This window comes from Equus asinus, chromosome 21, assembly GCF_041296235.1.
Source record: "Equus asinus isolate D_3611 breed Donkey chromosome 21, EquAss-T2T_v2, whole genome shotgun sequence".
In the NCBI taxonomy this organism is placed as follows: domain Eukaryota; kingdom Metazoa; phylum Chordata; class Mammalia; order Perissodactyla; family Equidae; genus Equus; species Equus asinus.
Window position 1 is genome coordinate 78860213 of NC_091810.1, and position 23126 is coordinate 78883338.

Here is a 23126-nt window from a genome sequence, read left to right on the forward strand (position 1 = left end):
GATGGGTACTGTCCTCCCCATTTTACAGATGAGAAAACTGAGGTACAGAAAGTTTAAATTATGCCTAATGTTATGAAGCTGATGTTAGAGCCTTGACTTAAATGCAGATCATTTTGATGCCAAAACCAGCCTTTTAAGCCACTGGTTTTCAAATGGCGGGTTGAGAAATCAGTTTAGCAAGTCGCAACTAGCATTTTAAAAAGAATTCAATAGAATGCAAAATACCAGAGTGTGCCATATATGAGGGTAAATCTTGATGCATGAAACTTGTTTCAACTATAAAGATATATATATTCACATACACAAATATAAACACATTTCTTTGTACTGGGCAGCAATGTAAATGATATTTTTCATTGTCAAGTTTGAAAGCAAATATTCTTGCCTGAAGGTGGGGGAGGGGGAGGAACAGAGCAAGAGGGAGAGCAAGAGGGAGAAAATACGAATGAGTAAATGAATGAATAACTGTCAAAGAGAGAGACTCAGGGAGAGGGAGAGGAAATAGGAGGAAGTGGGGAGAGAGAGAGAAAGGACAGCTCTGTGAGAGAGGCACAGAGATTCAGGGAGAGGTGGGGGGTCGGGGGGAGGCAGGAAGTCTTATGGTGCTGTCCACCATTCCACTCAACCAGCATATGCTCCTACTTAAGGGCAACATCAAACACCTGAACCGCCCTCTCAGTAGGTTTTAGTTTTCATATACATCTCTTGCTGTGATCCTCTTGTCATTCTAAGTGTGAGTTGAATACAGATTTTTATAAAACATGGCCCCTATATACAAATAACCTACTTCATCTGGTGCTCACCTGAAAATCAGTGCTCTGAAGGGAAAACAGTCTGTGTCGGAGTTACCAAGAGAAAGTGTGGGCTCCCCAGTATACCCCTGCCTAAGGAATTGGCACAGGCAGTTGTGATTATCTGTAATTTTTGTATTTTGAGCTGACTACCTTTGATTCCATGGCACTGCGTTTTCTGTTTTATGGGAAATCATGGATAGCAAAGATCTTAAAGTCTTCCATTGTCAAGGAATCCTACATCCACTAAGTATTTTACTTTTAAAGGATCTGGAATCAGCTAATGCAAAGTCCATTTTTACAGATGTGGAAATTGAGTGCACATGTGTATAAAGTTTCCTTATATACAGATGCTTTCATAAGAGTCATTCACTCTTCATAGCTACCCTGCTAGATTAACTCCATGCCAGTTTTCCTGGAGAAGTTGGAGCTCAGTAAGTTCAGATCCTTTGCTCAGGTTCTCATCTAAGAGGTGGGAGAGCTAGATCAAATCTTGATTCTCTGACCCCCAATTTTATATTTTTCCCACTAGACATAAAGTGGCAACAATGGGATGAAAAACAGCGTTTCGTGTTACAATTTAGAAGAAGAATTTTGTTTGTAAGTCAGAGTACGGTGCAAAGCCTAAAATGCCCACAGTTTTAATGTGGTAGGGTATCATTATGTAATTTCCTCTTCTCCCCAAGGATATTTCTCTATTTCTAGGCCCTCAATAGCAAATTGAAGTTGACATCACTATGCTTTCTTGTGATCTGTTCTTGGCCTTTCTTGGTTGAAGACCTTTATAAGCACTAACTATATTTTTAGTGAGTAATAATATTGCATCAAGTAACTTAGATAGCCACTTTTTGGCATCAGCTTAAGTGGGTGGTCTTTCTTTCTTTTTTTTTTTAAATAAATGCCATGTGTAGATGTGAGTAGGTAGATCCCCTGAGTGAACTCGATCTCAAAAGCCTTCATGGCCTGTTAGAAAGAATGTAGCATTTTCCTCAGTTTGCCAAAATGCCATTGCCGTATATCATATCTACTTTGCCTAGTCTCACCACCCTAAATCTTCTTTAAGAAAGAAATTCCCAGGAGGAGTGCTGACATAATTCCACTCCAACTGCCTCTGCAAAAACTTTCTGTGGGTGTGTAATAGGGTCCCGCAGCCAAGCCATCTGATCCTGCTTTGGCTCCTAAATCCCTTCCTCCATAATAAGGATTCATGCCTCCAAATGTAAGACTCTTAGGAGAGCATTTCTTCTTGTTTCATGGTTTTATTCTTCTATTTTCAAAACAGATGGAAGGTGGTTGCAAATAGAGTCATCTCTGCTTTCCTCTACTCGTTTAATTGTGCTAAGTTTTTTTTAGTTTTTATTTTTATTTATTTATTTTTATTTTTTATTGCAGTAACATTAGCTTATGACATTATATAAATTTCAGATGTACATCGTTATATATTTCAATTTCCGTGTATCACCACATCATGTCCACCACCCAAAGACTGGTCACCATCCATCACCACACACACGTGCCTAATCACCCCTCGCCCTCCTCTCTCCCTCCTTCCCCTCTGGTAACCACCAATCCAATCTCTGTTGCTATGTGTTTGTTTGTCTTTGTTTCTATCTTTACTTATGAAGGAGATCATATGGTGTTTGACTTTCTGCCTCTGACTTATTTCACTTAGCATAGTACCTTCAAGGTCCATCCATGTTGTCACAAATGGCTGGATTTCATCATTTCTTATGGCTGAGTGGTATTCCATTGTGTATAAGTACCACATCTTCCTTGTCTATTCATCCCTTCATGGGCACCTAGGTTGCTTCCAAGTCTTGGCTATTGTGAATAATGCTGCAATGAACATAGGGGTGCATGTGTCTTTATGCATTCGTGTTTTCATGTTTTTTGGAAAAATACCCAGTAGTGGATTAGCTGGATCATATGGTATATCTATTCTTAATTTTTTGAGGAATCCCCATACTGTTTTCCATAGTGACTGCACCAGTATTGGAAGTCAACCAGCGCAATCAGTCAAGAAAAAGAAATAAAAAAGATCCAAATTGGAAAGGAAGAAGTGAAACTGTCATTATTTGCCAACTTGTTATTTCATTCAACTGGATATTTTCAGGAAGCTAAGATTCAGCTCTCCATTCCATGAAAACTTTGTCAATGCAAACAAAATATATATCTCTGGGAGAACATGGGAGATCCTAGCCTCATTATAATTTTAGTGACTGGTGGGACCTGATTGTTGTTTATTCTTTATTTCAGAAATCCCAGAAGACCCACTTGTGGCTGAAGAGTATTATGCTGATGCGTTTGATTCCTGTTCTGAAGAAAGTGAGGAGGAGGAAGAAGAAATAGTGTTCTCAGGACCGGAGGAAGAGGTCAAGGATGAGGTGCAACAGCCAGCTTACAGAACAAACCAACAGGTATGTGCTGCTCCCCAGCAGAAGTAGTGGAACTGTCCGAGGTACTGATCAGGCAGTGACCTCCCAGAGGGAGTTAAGGATGTCTTAGAATCTGAAATGGGGGATGTGGGACTAGGGTTTGTTATAAAGGCTCCATGTGATAAGTCAAGATTTTCAAGGTCCAGAGGCTAGCAGGGCCCCAATTCTGAGAATCTGGTCTGGACCATGTTGATGAGGGAAGGGCTGGAGCATCCAGTACTTATTCAGGTGGAAGGATGATACACGCTACACTGTATACTGAGTAGCAGCCCATATACAGCTTTTGAATAAACAATGCAGTGTCTCTTTGTCAGAGAGAAGGGGATTTTTTAAAATATACTTTCCTGCCTGGTAATCAGATTTGTGAATCATGTCCCAATCCACAAATTAGTTCTGGGGATGAGGTCCAGAGACCCTGGGCTTAGGGGAGGATCTTTCTGGCCACTCCCAGCCTCTGAGGGCACATCCTTGCATGTCGCGCTGGTGTCTCTGAGTATAGACTTTGCCATAGATCTCTTTAACAATAGCAAGACTAAGGCCCATCTGAGCCATAGACTGAGAAATAGCCTCGGCAAGTGATTTCTTTGTTGAGTGTCTGCAGGAGAAAGGGAAAGCAAGATGTGAGGAGAAATCAGATGACTTTGGGAAATTTATGCTTATATATTCATTTCCTTCTTAGGCCATAACCTGGTAACCTTTCCAATCCTAAACTTCCATAATGTACAGAAGCTTTTTATTGAATAGAAACCATTGAGCTAGTAAAATAAAAGTCAACCAAGGGGTCAACCTGTGTCAATGGAAACTTAATTTAAGAGGATTAATTGAAGGTTGGACACAATCTACTCAACCATTTTTAATGAAGACTAAGCAATACACCATTAATATTCAATAAATAAAACCAATAAGAAATGTTCTCAAGTGCTGTATAAGAAAAGGAGAGAGAGGCAGGGAGAAGAGAACTAGAATGATATGGATCTGGGACTAAGCAGGTAGAGGGACGAGAGAAAGAGAAAGGATGAGAGAGAGAAATTAAGAGACAAGTACACAGAGAAACAAATGTTGAGAAAAATACAGAGTCGAGGGGAGGGCAATTCAGAATGCCAAAATAAAAACACTTTCCTTATATTGTTTCCCCATTTTTTCCAGCGGACTCTGGTGAACAACAGCACCTCCTACCATAAGTTGAAAATACAATTTCCATTTGCTTTTGTGCCGCTGTCCTGAACAACTGAGACAAATATTATTTCAGCAATACAAAATCTTCATTCTGTGCCTATGGTTGCAAAACACACAACATGCAAAACTCATAGTCAATTTTTGCCCAAAGCCTCAAGTGGTAAAATTTTAGCTACCAATATTATTATTTAAAAACGTTTTTTAATAAAATTAAACTGATTCCGAAAACTACATGAATAAAACACATGGTGAACACCACCCAGGTCAAGAAATAGAACTTGGCTAACCACTCCAGAAGTCTAGTCTTTGGCATACTTGTTAGAACATACGATTGGAAATCAGACTCCTGTGGGAGAGTCTAGCCTTTGTCACTTGTAGGTTATGTTACCTTGTACAAGTTACTAAACTTCACTGTGACTCAATTTTCTCATCTGTAAAATGGGAGAATACGGTTCCTACCTCATAGAGTAGTTTTGTGGATTAAATGAAGTAATCGATGTAAAGTACTTTGAATAGTGCCTGGAATTTAATAAAGTAATTAATAGTGAGATGTTAGCTATTATTGTGATGAAGTTACTGAGCCATCCTGAGGCCTTTTAATGATATTACTAAAATTCTCTAAGGTTAAAGTGAAATTTTACAACTACACTATTAAAAATAAATCCCTTCTTCTTATTTCTTAGGGCAGATGACAAAATAAAGGGGAGCAATTTGTGCATCTGTCCCATGTTACATGATAGGTTGTGACTGATTTTAAATAATCTATTAGGACAAGATGCTAGGGCCTCTCACATACAGGATGGTATTTTGTCTCACAAAACTCTGTTGGGTAGTTCCCTATTTTCCAGATAAGGAAACTGAGTTTCCAAGAGAAAAGTAACTTGCCTGTTGGCACACAGCTAGAGAAGGGTCAGAACCATCCTCAGGCCCAGGTTTATCACATTCCCAAGCTAAGGTTTTTTTCTAATGCAGAAGGTCTATCGACCTAGAATGGACTTGGCATAATAGAAACAGGAGTGGATATCACAATTGGGTAATGTGTGTTAGAGACAGGTGATTACAACCCCATTTGCTTTTCCTAGTAATTTGATATAATTTCCCCCTCCCCAAAAGTGGCGGCTGTGGGATTGTGATGGGTGTGGACCCTTCCCTTTTTCAGGTTATTTTATTAGCAACACGCACATTACAATTACAGAGCTCCATGCTGAGACCCAGTCACTGCTGGCTTTGTGAACTGGGTGAGACCTGTAGCCATCACTGGGATTTTCCTCTTCTCCCTCTCCGCAGTCTCGCCCTTGACTCCTGAGTGTGCCAGGGTCTACTTAGGTGATCATCATACTCATGGCTTTTATGTGGATAATCAGATCAAAGTTCATTCCCCTTTCTTCAGATGAGACAAAAATCACATAGTTTTTATTTTTATTGAGGAAGTGCTTTCAAAAAGAAAAAGAGCTGTGGGTTCATCGGGATTGATTGCTGAGTCCCTTGTGCCACCCATGACAACCTTTTCAGCAGCATTATTTGCAAAGTACAGTTTTATTAAGCACCTGATTGCTGTTGATCATCAGTTTCTTCTCTGCTGTGATAAGCAGAGCGTCAATAACACCTTTATCACAAGCCATTATCATATTGTTGATAGCTAATCTGTGAAGTCTGTGGTCACCGAATTGGAACCAGCCTCTTAGATCTCAGGAGAATGGAGTTTACAGCTGTCATTGTAACAGAGTTCTCAACAGTATTTGTGGGACCTGTCACTGAAAAGTGTTTCATGTGCTCTAACGGACATGTTTTAGGGCTGCAGGCTGATGGATGTTTTCACAGACGCTTCTGTCTTTCCCATCATTTTCCTCTCCATGACTAGTCAATATCCTGCCTGCACCAGTGTTACACATGCTGGGCGGCTCAGAATGACTTGATACAGAACACCTTCAGGACAGGCTCTGTTTAATGAGTGCCGCTTTCATTGATGCTTGTTTTAAGAAGGCTCTTAGGACCATGGTGTTTGTTCTTGCTAAGATGAAGGGCTGCAGAGGTCCATTTCCCCAGGTAATTCTGAAGTTTTCAATATCTTTTACCAAATCCTCTAGCAGTTTTGAAATTCTCTCTGCACAGTGAAGCGTTAGGAAAAGCAGGAATGATCTTCTGCTGGGAACCGTGCCACAGGGGCAGAAAAATGGATGCAGGCTAGGCAAGGCCTAAGATTCTACAGAGGACTCTTGGGTCAAATCATCATGAGAGTAGCTGCCTCTAAGAGTATCTTCTATTAGTGGAGACATTAGTTTAATCAAATCATAATTACTGTAACAATAAGAGTTAACATTTCCAGAGCCTTCATTCTATGCCCAGTACTTTATTTGCTGTCAGTTCAGGTCCTCTGGGAAGCGGGTGACAGGATAGAATTAGAAATTAAAGAGGAATGCCTGTGAAGTAGGCAGGGAGAGCGTCAAACCATGATGCTGGTCGACGTCTTTGATGGATGGAAGGGCAGGAAGGAGGACTGGGTGAGAGCTTCAGACTGCAGTGCAGCTCTGAAAAAGTCTTGGCCAGGCCAGCAGGGAGCCCCAGGGCAAAGACTGCTCATTGGAAGAGTCCGTATTGGGCAGGAATGGCCTGGCTCTGGAATCCCTCCTATGCTCACATTGGCTGGGAGCTGCCTGGGAAGAGTGTGGCCTTGGCCTGAACACTGCAATGGATCCTGAAGGCACAGCAGCTGGAGGCTGTGCTCACTACACAGCTTGCTGCAGGCTCACTCTTGACGAGACGTGGAAGTGGCACACCTCCACGGCTGCCTCAGATGCCTTACTGCTTTAACTCTTGCACCGATCCTTTCATGTGTATGTTCCAGTTGAACTGCATCAAACTAGAATTTAGCTGGCTGGAATTCAAATGAGAGAGAAGGTGAAGGTGGGGAAGAAGGTGAGGGTGGGAAAGAGGAGGAGAGCATCAGCTGAGATTTCAGGCAATTCTACCTGACATTTCAGTCAAGCAGTGAATGATGCCCACTGCATCTCAGTTCCTGTGTGTCGATCAGATTGTGAACCTCTTGTTGCTTTGAATTATTGCCCTAGACTTGTAATATTTGAAGATAGTAAGTGTTTTTCATACAATGCAGTCCCTAAGCGCAAGTCAACTATTTCATTTGGGGCTCAAAAAAGAAACAGCACATTTTTTCTATAATTGATGATTATATTATGCACTGACTTTAAAACCCAGGTGCTTGGAAAGATGAGACTGCTGTGATATCCTGACTTTTCCCAAGAGGACACTGAAGCTTAGTGAGGCACAGTAACTTCTCTAAGGCCACACAGCTAATAAGTAGCCGGACTGTCTGACTCTACTTTTAGCCACTCCCCTGTGCAGTCTTCTCCCTGCACGACAGTTATAACCCCTCCACCTCCTTGAGGATTGAATGGACACACTAGCTGCGAGGGAATACCGAGGGGCTACTGCATTATCCGGTCCTCTGGCAAGACTTGCATTACTGAACAGAATCACTGAGATGTAAACAAGGCAAAATTTAGACCAGTTCTAGGAAAAGTGCTGAGTTATGGGAATTAAAACAAAAAAGAGCCTGCCTCTCACATCTATTACAGGGTTGAGATTTCTCTCCTCCCACTGTTTTCTTGTTTTTATTTTTATAGAAGCTGCCAGAACTCTTGAGTTTGAATAGTGGGGCTGATTTACCTGCTATTTTGCATGATCTGACAATTAATTTAACTTTCTACCTGGGAAGAAACACTTTTTGTCTTGACTTGACCTTAGAGGGCCTCAGATCTAAGAAGCAGCCAGCCCAGGTATTGAAGGCTATTGAATCACTTCTCCATCAACATCCTCCCGCTGAAAGCAGACAGCCTTGCTAAGGTGTTGGTGAATACTAGCAGCGTGATGTGTCATTTTTTCCAGGTAATGGGCCTTCTGTGGACCCAGTGTGTGCTGCTCAAAGGAGTGACTTTGATGTGACATTTCCACCCATAACCCTATCCCAGCCCTCATTTTGTCGTGAGTGTTCCCTCTTCCCTCTCTAGCATTGCTGGTCAGACTGGGACCAGCCAATCCTTGCTCTGGGACATAGCACAGTGGGCTTTGTGGAAGGCTTGAGCCCCTAAGTCTTTTAAGTTAGATCCGCCCTCTTGTTTAGGATCACACCTATAATTTTGCCCCAATACCAAAGCATGGAAGGAAAAGAGGGAAGGCGATAGGATGCATAACGACAAAGCAAAGCTGAACAAGAGTGCAGAGTCCATGCAATCCTTTCACGTGGAGGGTGGAAGGTCGCCGGCCTCCACCACATCCCTGTTGGTGGATGAGCTGAGGTCCTTAGGCGGATGAGGGAGTGAGGTGACAATGACCTGCACTGTGCTCTGCTGTGCTGTTCCTGGAGCTGCAGGGTGAGAGTGGTGGAGAGGTTTATGCTGACTTTTACAGAGCTGATAAGACTAGCTGGAATGGTACTTTTGGGGCTTTTCTCTACAATTCTCCCAAGCCTGACACCAATTCCTGTCTCCCCAGCTATCCTCAGAGCTGAGGCGCCCTGACCATACAGGGCACAAAAGAGTCTGCAGAAAATATGAAAATCCTCCTAAAATGCCTTTGCAAACAAAAGGCCCATCCCACTACTTTGTGATTCAACGATACAGAGAAATTTAATTTTATTTTCTGAATATTTTATTCATCTGGAAAGAGAGAGTGAATACCGTTTCATGGTATCCACTCTAAGAGGAAAGGAGTGTGACACATCTGGGATGCTGTGGGAGGTGCTGTCCTTTCTACATAACCCGCTAATCTGGAAGTGCATGGGGCCACACCATGCCAGAGAAAACAATAGTTAATGGTTAATAAAGCAGAGCTGCCTGGCAGCGTGCTGGGTGCTGTGCTAAGTCCTTCACGTGCCTTATGCCACTTTATACTCACAGCGCTGTATGGGGTTAACATCTATCTCATTTTACAAATGAGGAAACTGTGGAGCACAGAGAATAACTAATTCAACCTAGGTCACCTGGTCCATTGACAGAGCTGGGATCCAAACCAGTAAATACTAACTGTGTCAACTAGTAGATATTTTGAGTAAGTATAAAACTTAATGTAAAAGTTAGAAAAGGAGATGCTTGGGACCTAAGGGACAGCTCCAAAATGTGTGAAAATGGAACATGATCTGATGATTTAAAATCATATTTAAAACACATGGCCAAGTTTCCCACTTACTCTGTGGGACATAAATAGGAATAAAGTCAGAACTGGAGTCGAAAATAGTAATCTGCAATAAAGAAGTGTTTATCACGAGGGTTACCTTTGGGAACATGAAAATTCTTTCCCTTTTTGTTGCTATAACTTTCTTCACATTGCAGGACTTTCTTGCCTAGACTATTGGACATGTGGCACGTAAAGAGAGAGGTAGCTAATCAAGAGCAAGTGGGCTGTAGGAGGGAGGGGGTTGACTGGAGACAGGCTCCCCTCCACACTGCTGGAACTCTGAAATGGAGCGCAGCGAAGGGAGCACCAGCCTCACCAGCTCCTGAAAAACCCGTTGCCCGTGATCTTGGGTAGGCGTCGTGATGGTGCTCCACCATCCCTACGTTTCTTTTCTTCACGCCATCTTTCACATTTCCAAACTGTAATCCAAAAGTCTTAAGTGTTCTGTACCGGGTGCCTCCGAAGGTCTTGGAAACCCTGAAGCAAGCCCGCAGAGGCTGACCCACTACAACCCTGGGCTTAATAGGAGGCAGCTGCGGTCCGAGGTTCTAATAATGCGGAGTCAACAAAGCATTAGCAGTGAGATGTGGACGCATCATCAGCATGGTTCAGCCGTTCCAAACTCAGTGATGGAGGCTTTCGGTGGTATAGGAGTCAGGGGGGCTTGTTTGTAGTCTGAGTTTTGCAGATGTGGCTCTGTGTTCCCATCACCACACGCATTTAAGGCCTTTTTTCCTTGGCAGAAGGCAACCGTCAGCAGTGAGATAGGAGTTAAGATGTCAGCTTCCCGATTTCAGGGCGGCCTCCACGAAGGTGCCCTGGGTTCTGTCCGATGGCTTTGTGCTAAACGGCATCCTCTGTCTCCCTATGAATTATGAATGCAGAAAAGCATGGGCTTGGCTTCTAGAGAGATCAAACTGAGATGTGAAAGGCACACCTGAGTGTGCACAAAATGGGTAAGGTCACCTTGGTGTTCTGGTTTCTGTAACTTAATGACATTTTTCAGGGCTGTTTGTGGGAATCGTTTGAAGGAGAATGGACAATAGCTTAGTAAACCAACTTGCAGAAAAGAAAGCACATGGGTTGTTGCTTGGATCATTCACTTATACATCACATATTTGGGTGTTCTAGGCACTGGATGTGGTAGTGAACAAAACAGACACAGTCGCACCTTTGTGGACATCTCACTCAGTCTCATATATTTAAATAGTATCCGTAGACTGTCAACTCCCAAATGCATGTCTTCCATTCTTCACTTCTGTCTTCCCAGAACTCCAGGCTCACACATCTAGTCTGCCTGGGAGTGGGGTTAGAAGTCACGTGGACTTCTGATAGACATCCTAAACTAAGCATGTCCAAAAGTGAGCCAATATACCCCAGCCCCAGTCCAAATCAGCTCCTCCAAAGTCAACTCTGACTCCCATCCTTTCACTCACATTCCACATCCAGTCCATCAGCAAAGCCTAGTTGCTTGACCTTCAGAGTGTGTTTTAGAATATGATCACTACTCAGCACCTCTACTCCTACTGCCAGAGCCACTGTCATCTCCCCAGTGGATTATTGAAGAGCTTTTAACTGGTCTCCCAGAGACACCCCCCCCGCCCCGACCCCAATATCTCACTCAAAGTAAAAGGCAAAGTCTGTTCAATGGCTTTCCAGCACACCATCATCACCAATGGAGGAGCCCTTCTCTGCCATCACTATGAACATCGTCCTTACTCACCCCACTGCAGTCATACCAGCCTCCTTCCTGTTTCTGGAACATAGCAGTCATGTTCCTGCCTTTGGAAGCCTGGAATGCCCTCCCCTCTAGATACACAAATGACTTGCTCTCTTTCTACCTTCAAGTGTCTGCTTTGATGTCATCGTGCTAGGGAGGACTCTGACCACCTTATATAAATAGCACTTGCTGGCCTGAGACTTCCCTCTTCCCTTTCCCTGCTTTATTCTTCTCCATAGTCCTTATCACCATCCGACTTAACCACTATTATTTGCTTATTCATTTGTGCTCTGTCTCCCCCTAGAATGCAAGCTGGCAGGGCAGATTCTGGTTTTTTCACTGCTGTATTCCAAGCCCCTTGAGCAGAGTATAGCACAGAGCAAATCCTAAGTAGATCTTGTGGAATAAATGAATGAATGAATGAATGAATGCAGTGTGCAGTCTAGTAGTGAATAAGCCAGGACACCAACAGATCAGAGCAACTAGGAAGGGGAGATGTTGAGGTGATAGAGGAAATGGCATTTGGGGGCATGGGGAGACCTCCTAACAGGGGAGTTGGAGAGTTTCTGGAAGATGCCCTTTCAGCTGTGACCTAAGGAAGGAAAATCCAGCCCATCCGTATAAGGAAAGAGAGTTGGAGAGCAGCGTCTCAGCGGGGGAAGAGTCTGTGGGAAGGCCCAGGGCGTGAAAGGGCTCGGCAAGTTCGAGTAACCGCATAGTGAGCAAGAAGATGGATGAGCTTGGAGAGGTCAGGCCAGCTGTGGCTGCAGCCTGAAGGTCTTGTAAGGGGAGTGGGTGCTGTTTTAAGTGAAAGGCCGATGTAGTAAAGGGTAACTGAGATGTCTTAACATGGGTCTGTGTCAATAGAAATGAGAACAACTGTGGCTGTGGAGGGTGGGGAGTGGCTGGAAGGGGGCATGAGGGAACTTTGGGGGCTAAGAGAGATGTTCTTCATCTTGTTTTGGGTGGTGACCATGTGGGTATATTCATTTTTAAAAACTTATTCAGTTGTACACTTAAGATCTGGGCATTTCACTGTATGCAAATTTTACCTCAATAAAAATAGTACATTATGGACAATGTCATCAAGAGGAGAAAAACTGCCAAAAAACTACAACAGAATTGTGATTGTCACATACATATAATAAGACATGTATGTCTTTAGTCGCATTGTGGCCATTTCTTTGGCTGTTTGTGGCCTGTGTATGACTTTTCAGCTTCAAGGAGGCCCTGTGTGCACTTGAATGAAGTCTCTCAGGAAAAAAAGGTGATTCCAGAATGACTGAGGGAGGGTAGGGAAGAGGGTTCTGTGTAGTTTAGGTTCACCCTGTGCAATGACTCTGACAGGAGAGATGACAAGAGGTGAAAGAAATCAGCCCCTCACTCCCTCACATCCGATGACATAGGGACCCTTGGGTGGGAGGCCGTGCCTGCAGGTCTGTGTAAGATGAAGCTTAGCTGAACTCCTGTCTGTGGCTGGAGCCAGAGTGGAAGATTATATCACTTTGTGCATACACTTAGAGATCTCTGCCTGCTTGGGCTGTTCAGCAGACAGAGAGCATTGTGTCAGGCCTGCAGCACAACATGAAGGCCTTTGTTCCCATTCATTTGGAGCAGCTTTCAGCCGCTGTAAACATAAGACACTTTGTAGCTGTGAAACTGTCTATGTCTGTGTTGATATCTACCGAGCCTTCTGTGGCCGAGCCTATGGGAGTCAGCATAGCCCACCTGCCAGGAGAGTGCTGATGCTGCTGGATGTAGGCAGATGGTTGAGTTTTCACTGCCTGAAGGGGTGGGAACAGTAAGAAGAGGAACCCTCTGGGAGGCTCTTGAGAATGTCTAAACATAGATGTACAATTGCTAAGGGGCTCTTGGTACCCAAACTGAGCCCTCATCCCAAACTAAGGTCGAATGGCATCTGTTGCCTTTCATTCATTCATTCACAATTCATTCCTCAGGGGATACAATATTGTGTACTAGTTATCATTTTACTGATATCATTGCTAGATGTCTTTATTCATATATTCAGCTTCAAAGAGAGCTGTATAAATTGTCTTCATTTACCTAACTTTGCAACTAAAGCCTCTCACATGGATTTATCTCCAACTCTTCAAGTTTCAGAGTTGCTCAAGACTTCTCTTAAACAAATGCTTTGTTTCTCTTAAGCCAACTTACAGTTCTTTTTCTCTCATTTAACAAGAGGAAGATATTCCTTGGGGAAAGTGGAGGAGTGAGGGATGCAGTATCTTACATCTCTCTGCCTTGCCTCTCTTTGGCTCCTTCCTCTGTGGTGTCTTCCTCATCCACATGAAGGCCAAATGTCCTTAGACTTGGGATAAACAAACCTCGTGGGACTAGGCTTCCCTGTGAGTGGGTTCTCATTGCTTTGTTCCCACAAGGAAATGGCAGAGCCTCTTTTCCTTCCTTGTTTCACCCCTTGTCACTGAAGCCTAGCTGCGGCATGAAATACCGTGCCCAGAGTCTCTTGGATAAGTGTCTGTCAGCAACAGCTTGAGAAACAAACTGTTTCAGAAAGAGATTTCTTCAACTGCATTATCCATCCAACAATTTGAGCTGAAAGTTAAACTGGGTTCCCTCCAAGATGCTGTACATATTGATTGTGTACCTGACAAACATTTTGAGCATTTTGTTTAACAAATACATATTACAGTTAATATGTGCCACTCATGGATCTGTGCACTTTAAAAATGCTAACATTTAATCCTCCTGACAACCCATTTTACAGATGGAGAAATGGAGGCATGAATAGGTTAAATAACTTGCTCAAGACACATGACTGGCAAATGGCAGGGCTGGACTTGCTCCAAAGTCCATGCTCTTAACCCCTGGCCATGCCCCTCTCCCTTGGTCCATCTGTCAGAGCCTCAGCTCTGTGCCAGTGGCTACCTCCCCTTGTGATTTGGATAAATCCTGACTCATTCCAGCCAGTCTGGCCATCATATTCCACTTGCCAGGGATTGGTTTAAGATGAACATGCAATTGATTCTCACAAAAAAATGTGAAGATATACATTTTTGGGAAAGAGGGGGCTCTGAAAATGCTTAAAAAGTAACAAACTACAGCTCTTTGGTTAAGCCATTTTATGCAGGTTTTTGGTTATTTGTAGCTGAAACTGTCCTAGGTGATATAGATGCTAAATGAGTCTTTTTTTTCTAGAAGAAATATTAGCATAGAAATATAGTTGCATAATTGCTGGATCATATTTTCAAAACAGTATCTTGTCGACTTTCAAATTAAAGTTTGAATTTTCAAGGAACAAAACAATGCTTGCAACATGCACAAATGACAATATTTTGGGCTTGCCACTAAAAACTAAAGATGAAATTATAAGATGCTATGTAGTTCTGGTTTGGTATAAACCTTGTAACTACATTTTCACTGCGACGTTCTGTTATCGAGTATCCATCCATATGAGAATGTTTTTGAGAATTTGGTCCTTTGAGTCTATTAGAGTTTCAGATTCCAACTATATAAAGCTCATAGAAAATCTTCTTCCCAGACTGGAAAACTTCTTTTTTATACCACTGAGTTCTTTATGGTTGGGAGATTTTTCTGTTTTCTGGGAGTCAGAATTCTCTAATTATATCAATAGAAAGTTGCCTAGGGAAACAACAGAAGCGCTTGGCAATTACAGGTTGGTTTTTTTTAATGGCTCAAAGGTTTCAGAACACTACAAAAAGTGTTAACTCAAAACTAACATTTTAACTGAACTTTTTTGATTCCTAGTGTATGCAAGATTCACAATATTAAAGTATCTGACCCAGAAGACTTCAATGATAAAAATGATTCTTTTAATTGAGTTTGTCATCCTTTAATTTTTCAGTTATCTATCTAGTACCGTACTTTACACACTAAAGTCCCTGAAATATTTCTTGACTGAAAACAGGTGTAAAGGGGGAAATTTTGCTATTGTTTTAAATATATATTGTGTATAATGTATATATTAGCATCTATGTCTTCAAGTTAAATTATATAGTTATACCCCCCCACATGTATATTTGTATACACACATGCATGCACACATATTCCACTACTTTAAATGTAAGACTCAGCAAAGAAAAGGTATCAAGTTCTTGCAGCCAAGCAGGGAAAGTGAAATGTTTAGTCTTAACACTTAAACAGTCTTTGTTGGAAATCACTTTATTTTTTCATGAAGGTAACTTTACTTAGAGTTGTGAAATACGTCTATACTGTAGTCAACTAAAAGTCTGCGAACTCAGATACTCTGTAACAGATTGCAACAAATATCACGATGCCAGATGATTCCAAGTTAGCCCAGTGGGGATTATGCCTTCCAGGGGCTATTTGGAAATGTCTAAAGATATGTTTAGTTGTCACAATTTGGGAGGAGGGAGGGTACTAATAGTGGGTACAGGCCAGGGATACTGCTAAATACTCTACAACGCACAGGACAGTCTCTGCAAACTCCACAAACAGTTACCCAGCCCAAAGGTAAACAGTGCTGAAAGTGAAAGCCCTGAGTTAGCAACATAGGTGCACACAGCAATTCTTCCCAGTTCAAAGTAACGTTCACACTAATTGAATAAATGAGAATTCTCTAAGGCAACCAGTCCTTTTTGGTACAATGCTCATGGCAGACTCAGTAAAGAAGTCTACCATTGAACTCATTGGCCATATCATTCATGTTGAGTAAAGTTTGCTCTTCAAATTGTGGTCCGTGGACCAGCAGCATCAGCAGCTGTTGGGAGCATTTTAAAATGCAGAATCGCAGCCCTACTCCAGACCTGCTGAATCAGAGTCCGCATTTTTAACCAGATCCCCAGATAAAATTCCTACACACAGTGAAGTCTGAGGATCACCTGGTAGAACTATGTATCTACTAAATAAAAAGAGGACAGCTGGTTGCATCCCAGACAATCATCGGCTGCTTTAAGGATGTTAGCTTTGAGAATAGTCAGCCACAGATGCTTGCAGACCTCACCTCCAAAGCTGATCTGTGACTAGAAACCAGGCCAAGCGGTCCGCTTCCTAGGAGCACGAAGCCAGATTGGAAAACCTCCCTACCGCAGGTGTGAGGCAGAAATCACCCCAGGCAAGAGTCTCCTGTTAACCGTTTTCATCGCCCCCTTTAGACTTTTCTCCACAGGTTAGCAATTAAAAGGAGAGTGAGAAATTCATTGAAGCACATTGAATTTTAATATTCAAATTAACACAGGATTTGACACAGGTCTGCCATCACCAAATGTGAGATTCCAAAAATACTTCTCCAATTTCATCCTAAAATATCTTTGGGTAAATGTGACCTATGTTTCTAAAGCCAAAGTATAAAAACCTTCTCAATTAAACTCTGCAGAGAAAAACGCAAAACCAAGCTGCATCTTTCTCTTCATTTTAGAAGTTGCTCCAGGATCTAAAGAATCCTGATTCTAATGTGAAGCAGCAGGATGTAGGTGGCTAGCTGAAATGCTAGTGCTTACTAAATATTTTAAATAGTGATTTTAGGCCAGTGGTGGGAAAAGCATTATGTTTTAATTGCAAAGAAAGAACTGAAGAGGGGCCAGCCTGGTGGCATAGTGGTTAAGTTCACACATTCCGCTATCTCGGCGGCCTGGGGTTCGCCAGTTCGGATCCCGGGTGTGGACATGGCACCGCTAGGCAAAAGCCATGCTATGGTAGGTGTCCCATGTATAAAGTAGAGGAAGATGGGCATGGATGTTAGCTCAGGGCCAGTCTTCCTCAGCAAAAAGAGGAGGATTGGCAGTAGTTAGCTCAGGGCTAATCATCCTCAAAACAAAAAAAAAAGAAAGAACTGAAGAAATTTTTTAATTGAAAAATTCAATGCATTTTAGATTTAGGGATACTAAAGCAATCTTTTCTCCAATCAGAGGAACATACATCTAACAGAATAGGGGTTCTCATAGTAGAAAATTTTTACTTGAAAAAAAGAATAAGGACAGAGAGCTTGCAGAAGTCCCAGGACTAAATTCGATAAAGACGCCTGGGGACCCTAGAATGTATGAACTAAAATAGGAAGCTCTACTAACGCATTGGTCCACCTGAGGATTTCCTAAAGAGTGTTCCTGAGATTTCCACAGAATGGACTGGGTTTCATGGGCAATTAGGCTTGAGAAACACTACATTGAACAAAGTTTTGGGTCTTTGCTAAAGGGCTTCTCAGAGCTTTCAATATGTTCATGAGAATTGTGAATCTCTAAGATAACATATACAGCATTTCCAACACATATTTTCATAGATCCCTGTACAAAAGTTCTTTGGCACATACTTTGGTAAATGTCAGGACAAGTTGTTTTGTAACAGTAGTAGTAGGGATGGTTTTGTGGTTCAGTTGATGAGGAATCGTTTTGTTGAAGCCAAGGAGGATAAATCTGTGACCAAGACAGTAAAGGTCCATTTCCTCATGGGTCACAGGGTCCACAGGAAAGATGACGTGAGGCCTGCTGGAATATGGAACCAGGAGGAATAGTGACCCAGCTCTAGGAAGGACCAACCATGAAGCAGAGAAAGCCTGAGAGAGACTAATGAGCAGAAAGCTGACTTCGGATGAGCAACTCCAAGCCTGCCGCTCACGTACTCCACCTGAGGCTTTAATCCCCCACAGCTGTCCACCTGCAGTGCCTGATGGAGCATACCCTGTGGTGGCCACAGGGAAAGAGAGCTTGCAGCAAAGGCTTCAGCCCACAGTGGGGCCATCTTTTGAAAGAAGTTCTTCATCTTTGGTCATTTGGGAGGTAGCAACAGAAAGTTTCCCAGAAAGGTCATGACAAAGATTCCGCCAGAGGAAGCTCCAGTTTGGAGAGAGTCTGTGAGGTCATATCTGTTGCTGAGGTCACCTCAGAAGCAGACAGAAAATAGCCTTGTGATAGAACATCTGAGCGCCAAGAAGAAAAGGCAGATTGAAGAAGATGCCCAGTCAGCTGGCTTGGAACAATGTTCTGCAAATAAAAGCCTCTGAAAGAATTCAATGGGAAAATGTCTTCAGAGCTTTCACAGGGTTGAGAAGCTATACGTTTAAGTAAAATCTGCATGATGAAGTAGAAAGAGAGAGTAATATTTTATTTGACTGTTGCCTTGCTGTGCGCTTTTCTTTCATCAATTTACTCCAAAAAGGTTTATTGATTGCCTCCCATGTGCCATCTCTGAGCCAATAATGACTCAACAGTCATGGTCCCTGCCCTCAGGGAGCTCATAATAACAAACACGACATTAATTATATCTTTGGATAAGAGCCTCAAAAAATAATAACAGGGCACTGCAATAGGGTTGACCAAAGTGGTGGCAGAAACCTAATTTAGGTGAGTGCTTAGAGAATCTCTGAGCAGGTGGTGTAAAGTTGAGCTCTGAAGGATAAGAAAGACAGTCATGTAAAAATGTGAGGCAAGAGCATTCTTGGCCAATGAGAAGGGCTCACGGTGGGAAAGACCTTGGTGTGTTTGAAGAAAGGAGACCAACGTGGCTGGAGCGTGGTGGGTAGGAGAGGAAGTGGAAAGAGAAGAGGTTGGAAAGAGCAATAGCAGCTGGATTGTGCTGGGTGTGGCAAGCTGTGACAGGATTTTATTCTATACACGGGGGATCTGGATTTTATTCTATGCACGGCAACAAAGCAGTGGCTATGATGAGGGAGATGGATTAAAATGAGGCCACAGCGGAAGCAAAGAGAGAAGTAAAGAGGTCCTTACATGGTCTAGGCAAGAGGTCCTGGTGGCTTGAGCCAGGATAGCTATTGGATTTTTGTTTGTTTGCTTTTAATGTGTGGTTCCTTTTCTTTTAATGGAAAAGAAAGACCTTTGTAGTACTGGTTTCTCAACTTGGTTTCTATAATCCTACCAGCTGATATTGGAGAACATGCATTGCCAGGGAAATTGATGGAGGAATTACTGCTGAGAAAGCAGTAAATCACTAACAATAGAGGCCAGACACCGTAGGGACACACTATCATCCCTCCCAGCCTCAGCTCATGTGCTCTCTTCCCTCCTATCTATGGAAATGGATTATCTGACCCAAAATGGTGGGCCAAGGCTGCATCTGTCTTCCTCGTCTTTGTATACATTTGACACATAACTGGTATTTAATACATGTTTCCTGAGTAGAAGACAACCAGGTAATGAAGTGACACATGTTTTTGTTTTGTTTTTGTGAACTAAATCTTTCACCACGCCTAGCTCTAAGGTGAGGAGATAATCTGGGTTATTTAGTCAGACAGGACTGGCTGATAACTAAATGAGCATCTTAGCAGTGTGATTTTTATAGGCCTGTGAAGATGCCATTTGACTTCCTCCTTTGACCTGCCTGCTTGCTGCTGCCTAAACTTCTCCTATTAGAAGTTAATTCTTCTGGTATGAGGTTGTATCCATTATTGGAACATGAATATCCGGAGATAACACATGAGACTAATCAATCATCTTGGCTTTAATGGACCTATCGTATCTTTTCTTGAGAGAAAGCAGATTTTAATAGAGAGGAGGATGAAAAGAGTATGAAGGCACTGTGGCTCCTTGTGGAGAAAATGCTTTAGGTGGGATGGGTGGAAGCATGAAGAAAAGGGCAAGAGCAGAGAAAGAGGAGGGTTTCTAAGTGTTCACACTCTTTGACCCAATAATTCCATTTCTGAATAACTAACCTAAAGGAATAATAATAAACATGGGGTAAAGATTTATGTGCAAAGATAGTCATTGCAATATCATTTACAACAAAAAAATGGAAGCAACCTAGATGTCCAATGATATGGGCATGGGTAAATAAATGTGATGTGGCTTTATAGTGCGATATTGTGCAACCCTTAAAATTATGTTTCTGAAGAATTTTTAATAGCATGGGATGAAAGTCCAAACAAAAGTGTGTGTGTATATTTTATGTATACCATACATATAGAGTGTAATCTCAAATATCTAAAAGATAGATCTATGTAGAAAAGATTGACTAAATATGCATTTATAATTTTGTGGGCGTATATGTTAATAATGATGGGATTTTTGGTGATATTTATTTTCTTCTGATAATTTTCTATATTTTCCAGATTAAAAAATAAATACGAATTATTAGAGGACATATTATTTTAAATATCTATACAAAACATTGTTTAGAAGGAGAGTTGCTCCAGATGGCGTCTCTCTCTCTCTGTGGCTGCTAGGCAAGCAGTGCTAGTTCTCGCGGACGTTAACAGATCTGACTGGACCTTTTTAGAACAGCTACCCTTTCCCCCTCAGAAGCAATTTCTAATTCATTAACCAAATTACTGCATCTGTTTCTGAAAAACAATCTGGGTGTTTGACTGAACTTGAATCTGTGGGATAGCTTTTTGGAGCTGAATCTTACAAGATATTCCTCACGCCTCTAAGGCCATGTTCCTGTTAGAGAGGGGTTGATGGTTATGGGAGAGAATTGAAGAACATTTAAATTCATCAGCAAAAGAGCCATTAGGTTAATTTCACAGCATTTGAAAATCAGCCTCCTGGCCCTTGGCTGAAATGACTGAAGGCTGGTAGCCCCGTAACTTGGCATCCAGCAAGATGTGGTTGCTCTCTCAGGCCACTTAGTTCTGTCAGAGATCAATTTTTTAATTTTTTTTTTTTTGAGGAAGATTAGCCCTGAGCTAACTGCTGCCAATCCTCCTCTTTTTGCTGAGGAAGACTGGCTCTGAGCTAACATCCATGCCCATCTTCTTCTACTTTATATGTGGGACGCCTACCACAGCATGGCTTGTCAAGCGGTGCCATGTCCGCACCTGAGATCCAAACTGGTGAACCCTGGGCCGCCGAGAAGCAGAACGTATGCACTTAACCGCTGCGCCACTGGGCCCACCCCAGAGATCAATTTAAATTGTGAAACAAAGAGGAAATGCAGAAGTTCAAGTCAACAGCATAATCACCACATTGCGCCAGCCATAATACGCTCCTGAAAGATGTTTTCCATGACTGAACTTCTTGCTAAAGTGCGAGCTTGGTGTAGAATGCCAGGAAACATCTTCAGAAAGGGGTGGCACTCATCCCCATTGTTCTCCCTTTTCTCATGGAAGTGGGTGTATTTCTGTTGAGGTCATTTATGTTCAATTAAATGGTAATTTCTGGAACACTAGGAATGAATTGGTTGCTAAATTAAGTTGTAACGTGGTAAAACACGCTCCTTAATTTCTTTCCTAGGTTCTATTTAATGCAAAAACTGTAGAATCTGATCTTTGACATAAATTGTCTCTTTCTCAAAATAGAGAGTTTCATTCAAATGTTAAAAGGTACAGTTGGCATCTTATTTTATTTGATGGCTTATAATTCATTAATATCATGTACTTTGATCCTTAAATCATTTCAGATTTGACCAGTAGAAAAAATCTGTATGTGGAGATAGAGATATGTGTAGATCAACGGGTCTCCACCAAGGGTGATTTTGCTCCTTGTGGGATACTTGGCAGTGTCTGGTGACAGTTTTCATATCTCAGGCTTGAAGGAAGGGGTGATGGAAGTGTCTTCCTGGCATCTAGTTGGTTGAGGCCAGGGAGGCTGCTAAACATCCTACAGTGTACTAGCCAGAATTATCTGGCCCAAAATGTCACTAGTGCACAGGGTGAGAAACTTTGATGTGTGTAGACGAGGTGAATGATAACATAAACGTGGTATGATATTGACATCAAGGTGAAAGATACATGGGGACTTTCATACTATTTTTGCAATTTTTCTGTAAATCTTGTTATTTCAAAATTTTAAAGTTTTAAATGAGTACAGATGGCTGTTTTGGTCTTAGTACCCTGATCTGCAGCCTAGAGATAGATAATGACTTGTCTCTTCTTGGGAATGTAAGTTCAGCTCAGTCATTGTCCATGACCTCTGGGGTCACAGTTTTCAGGGGCGGGAAGGAAAGTTGGCAGGGGTCCCAAGTGCCCCCATGGGCCATGACTGTATTTGCTTGTTCCACCATGAGAATGCACACCCGTCACGTCGAGGCCATATTTAGACAGAGGATTGATGTTCTGCTTAAACTGCTCTTTTTTTTTTTTGAGGAAGATTAGCCCTGAGCTAACATCTACTGCCAATCCTCCTCTTTTTGCTGAGGAAGACTGGCCCTGAGCTAACATCCATCCCAATCTTCCTCTACTTTATATGTGGGACACCTATCACATCATGGCTTGCCATGCAGTGCCATGTCTGCACCCTGGGATCCGAACCGATGAGCCCCGGGCCACCGAAGTGGAACGTGAGAACTTAACCACTGGGCCGGCCCCCTAAACCACTTTTTTTGACCTGGAGTTGGAAGCTGTTGATGAAGAACCCACCCCTCCTCACCCAACCCCCCTTTAGCTACATCTTGTCCCCAGGCTGCATTATATTTCCTATCTATCTCCCAAGCAATTGTTGTTAGATCTTCTTCTTGACTTTATGCCCTGATCCCCCAACAATATCGTGAGCTCCTCTGGGTTAGGAGTCCTGCCTTCTGCCATATGTCTGTGTAATGTAGTGGCTAAGAAGAGTTCAGGCTCTGGAGACACACTGCCTCTTCCACCTCTTACTAGTTGCGTGACCTTGGTCATATTATGGAACCTGTTTGTGCCTCAGTCTCCTCCTCCTTAATGGGGAGGAAAATAACACATCTGATGGAGTTTAAATGAATTAATACATATAAGTTGGTTCCACAATGGCACATATTGAGACCTTAATAGAAGTTAGTATTTATTTATTCAATCATTCGTTCTGTAGTATTAGAATTATTTCTACCCTTCCCACCCCATGTATACTGTTCCCTAGCCCCTGTATTAAGAAGATGTAATTGATGTGTCCCAACCATCCAGGTGCTTCCTACAGCCCTGGCTCGGGTTTTCACTGTTTC

At 42.4% G+C, this 23126-nt stretch overlaps 1 protein-coding gene across 10 annotated transcripts in view; it reads left to right on the forward strand.

The window, feature by feature from the left end:
- Positions 1–23126, forward strand: part of NEK11 (NIMA related kinase 11) — a 246270-nt gene that overhangs the window by 157684 nt on the left and 65460 nt on the right. For 9 of the 10 annotated variants that reach the window (XR_011496516.1, XM_070493166.1, XM_070493163.1 and 6 more), the window contains one exon: positions 3048–3208. Coding sequence is in view for 9 of the 10 variants with exons in the window: in XM_070493166.1 (XP_070349267.1) it covers positions 3048–3208 (161 nt within the window). In the remaining variant the exon portion in view is untranslated. Of the gene's footprint in view, positions 1–3047; positions 3209–17723; positions 18369–23126 lie in introns of those variants that run through there. The other variant, XM_070493165.1, reaches the window with a different exon arrangement.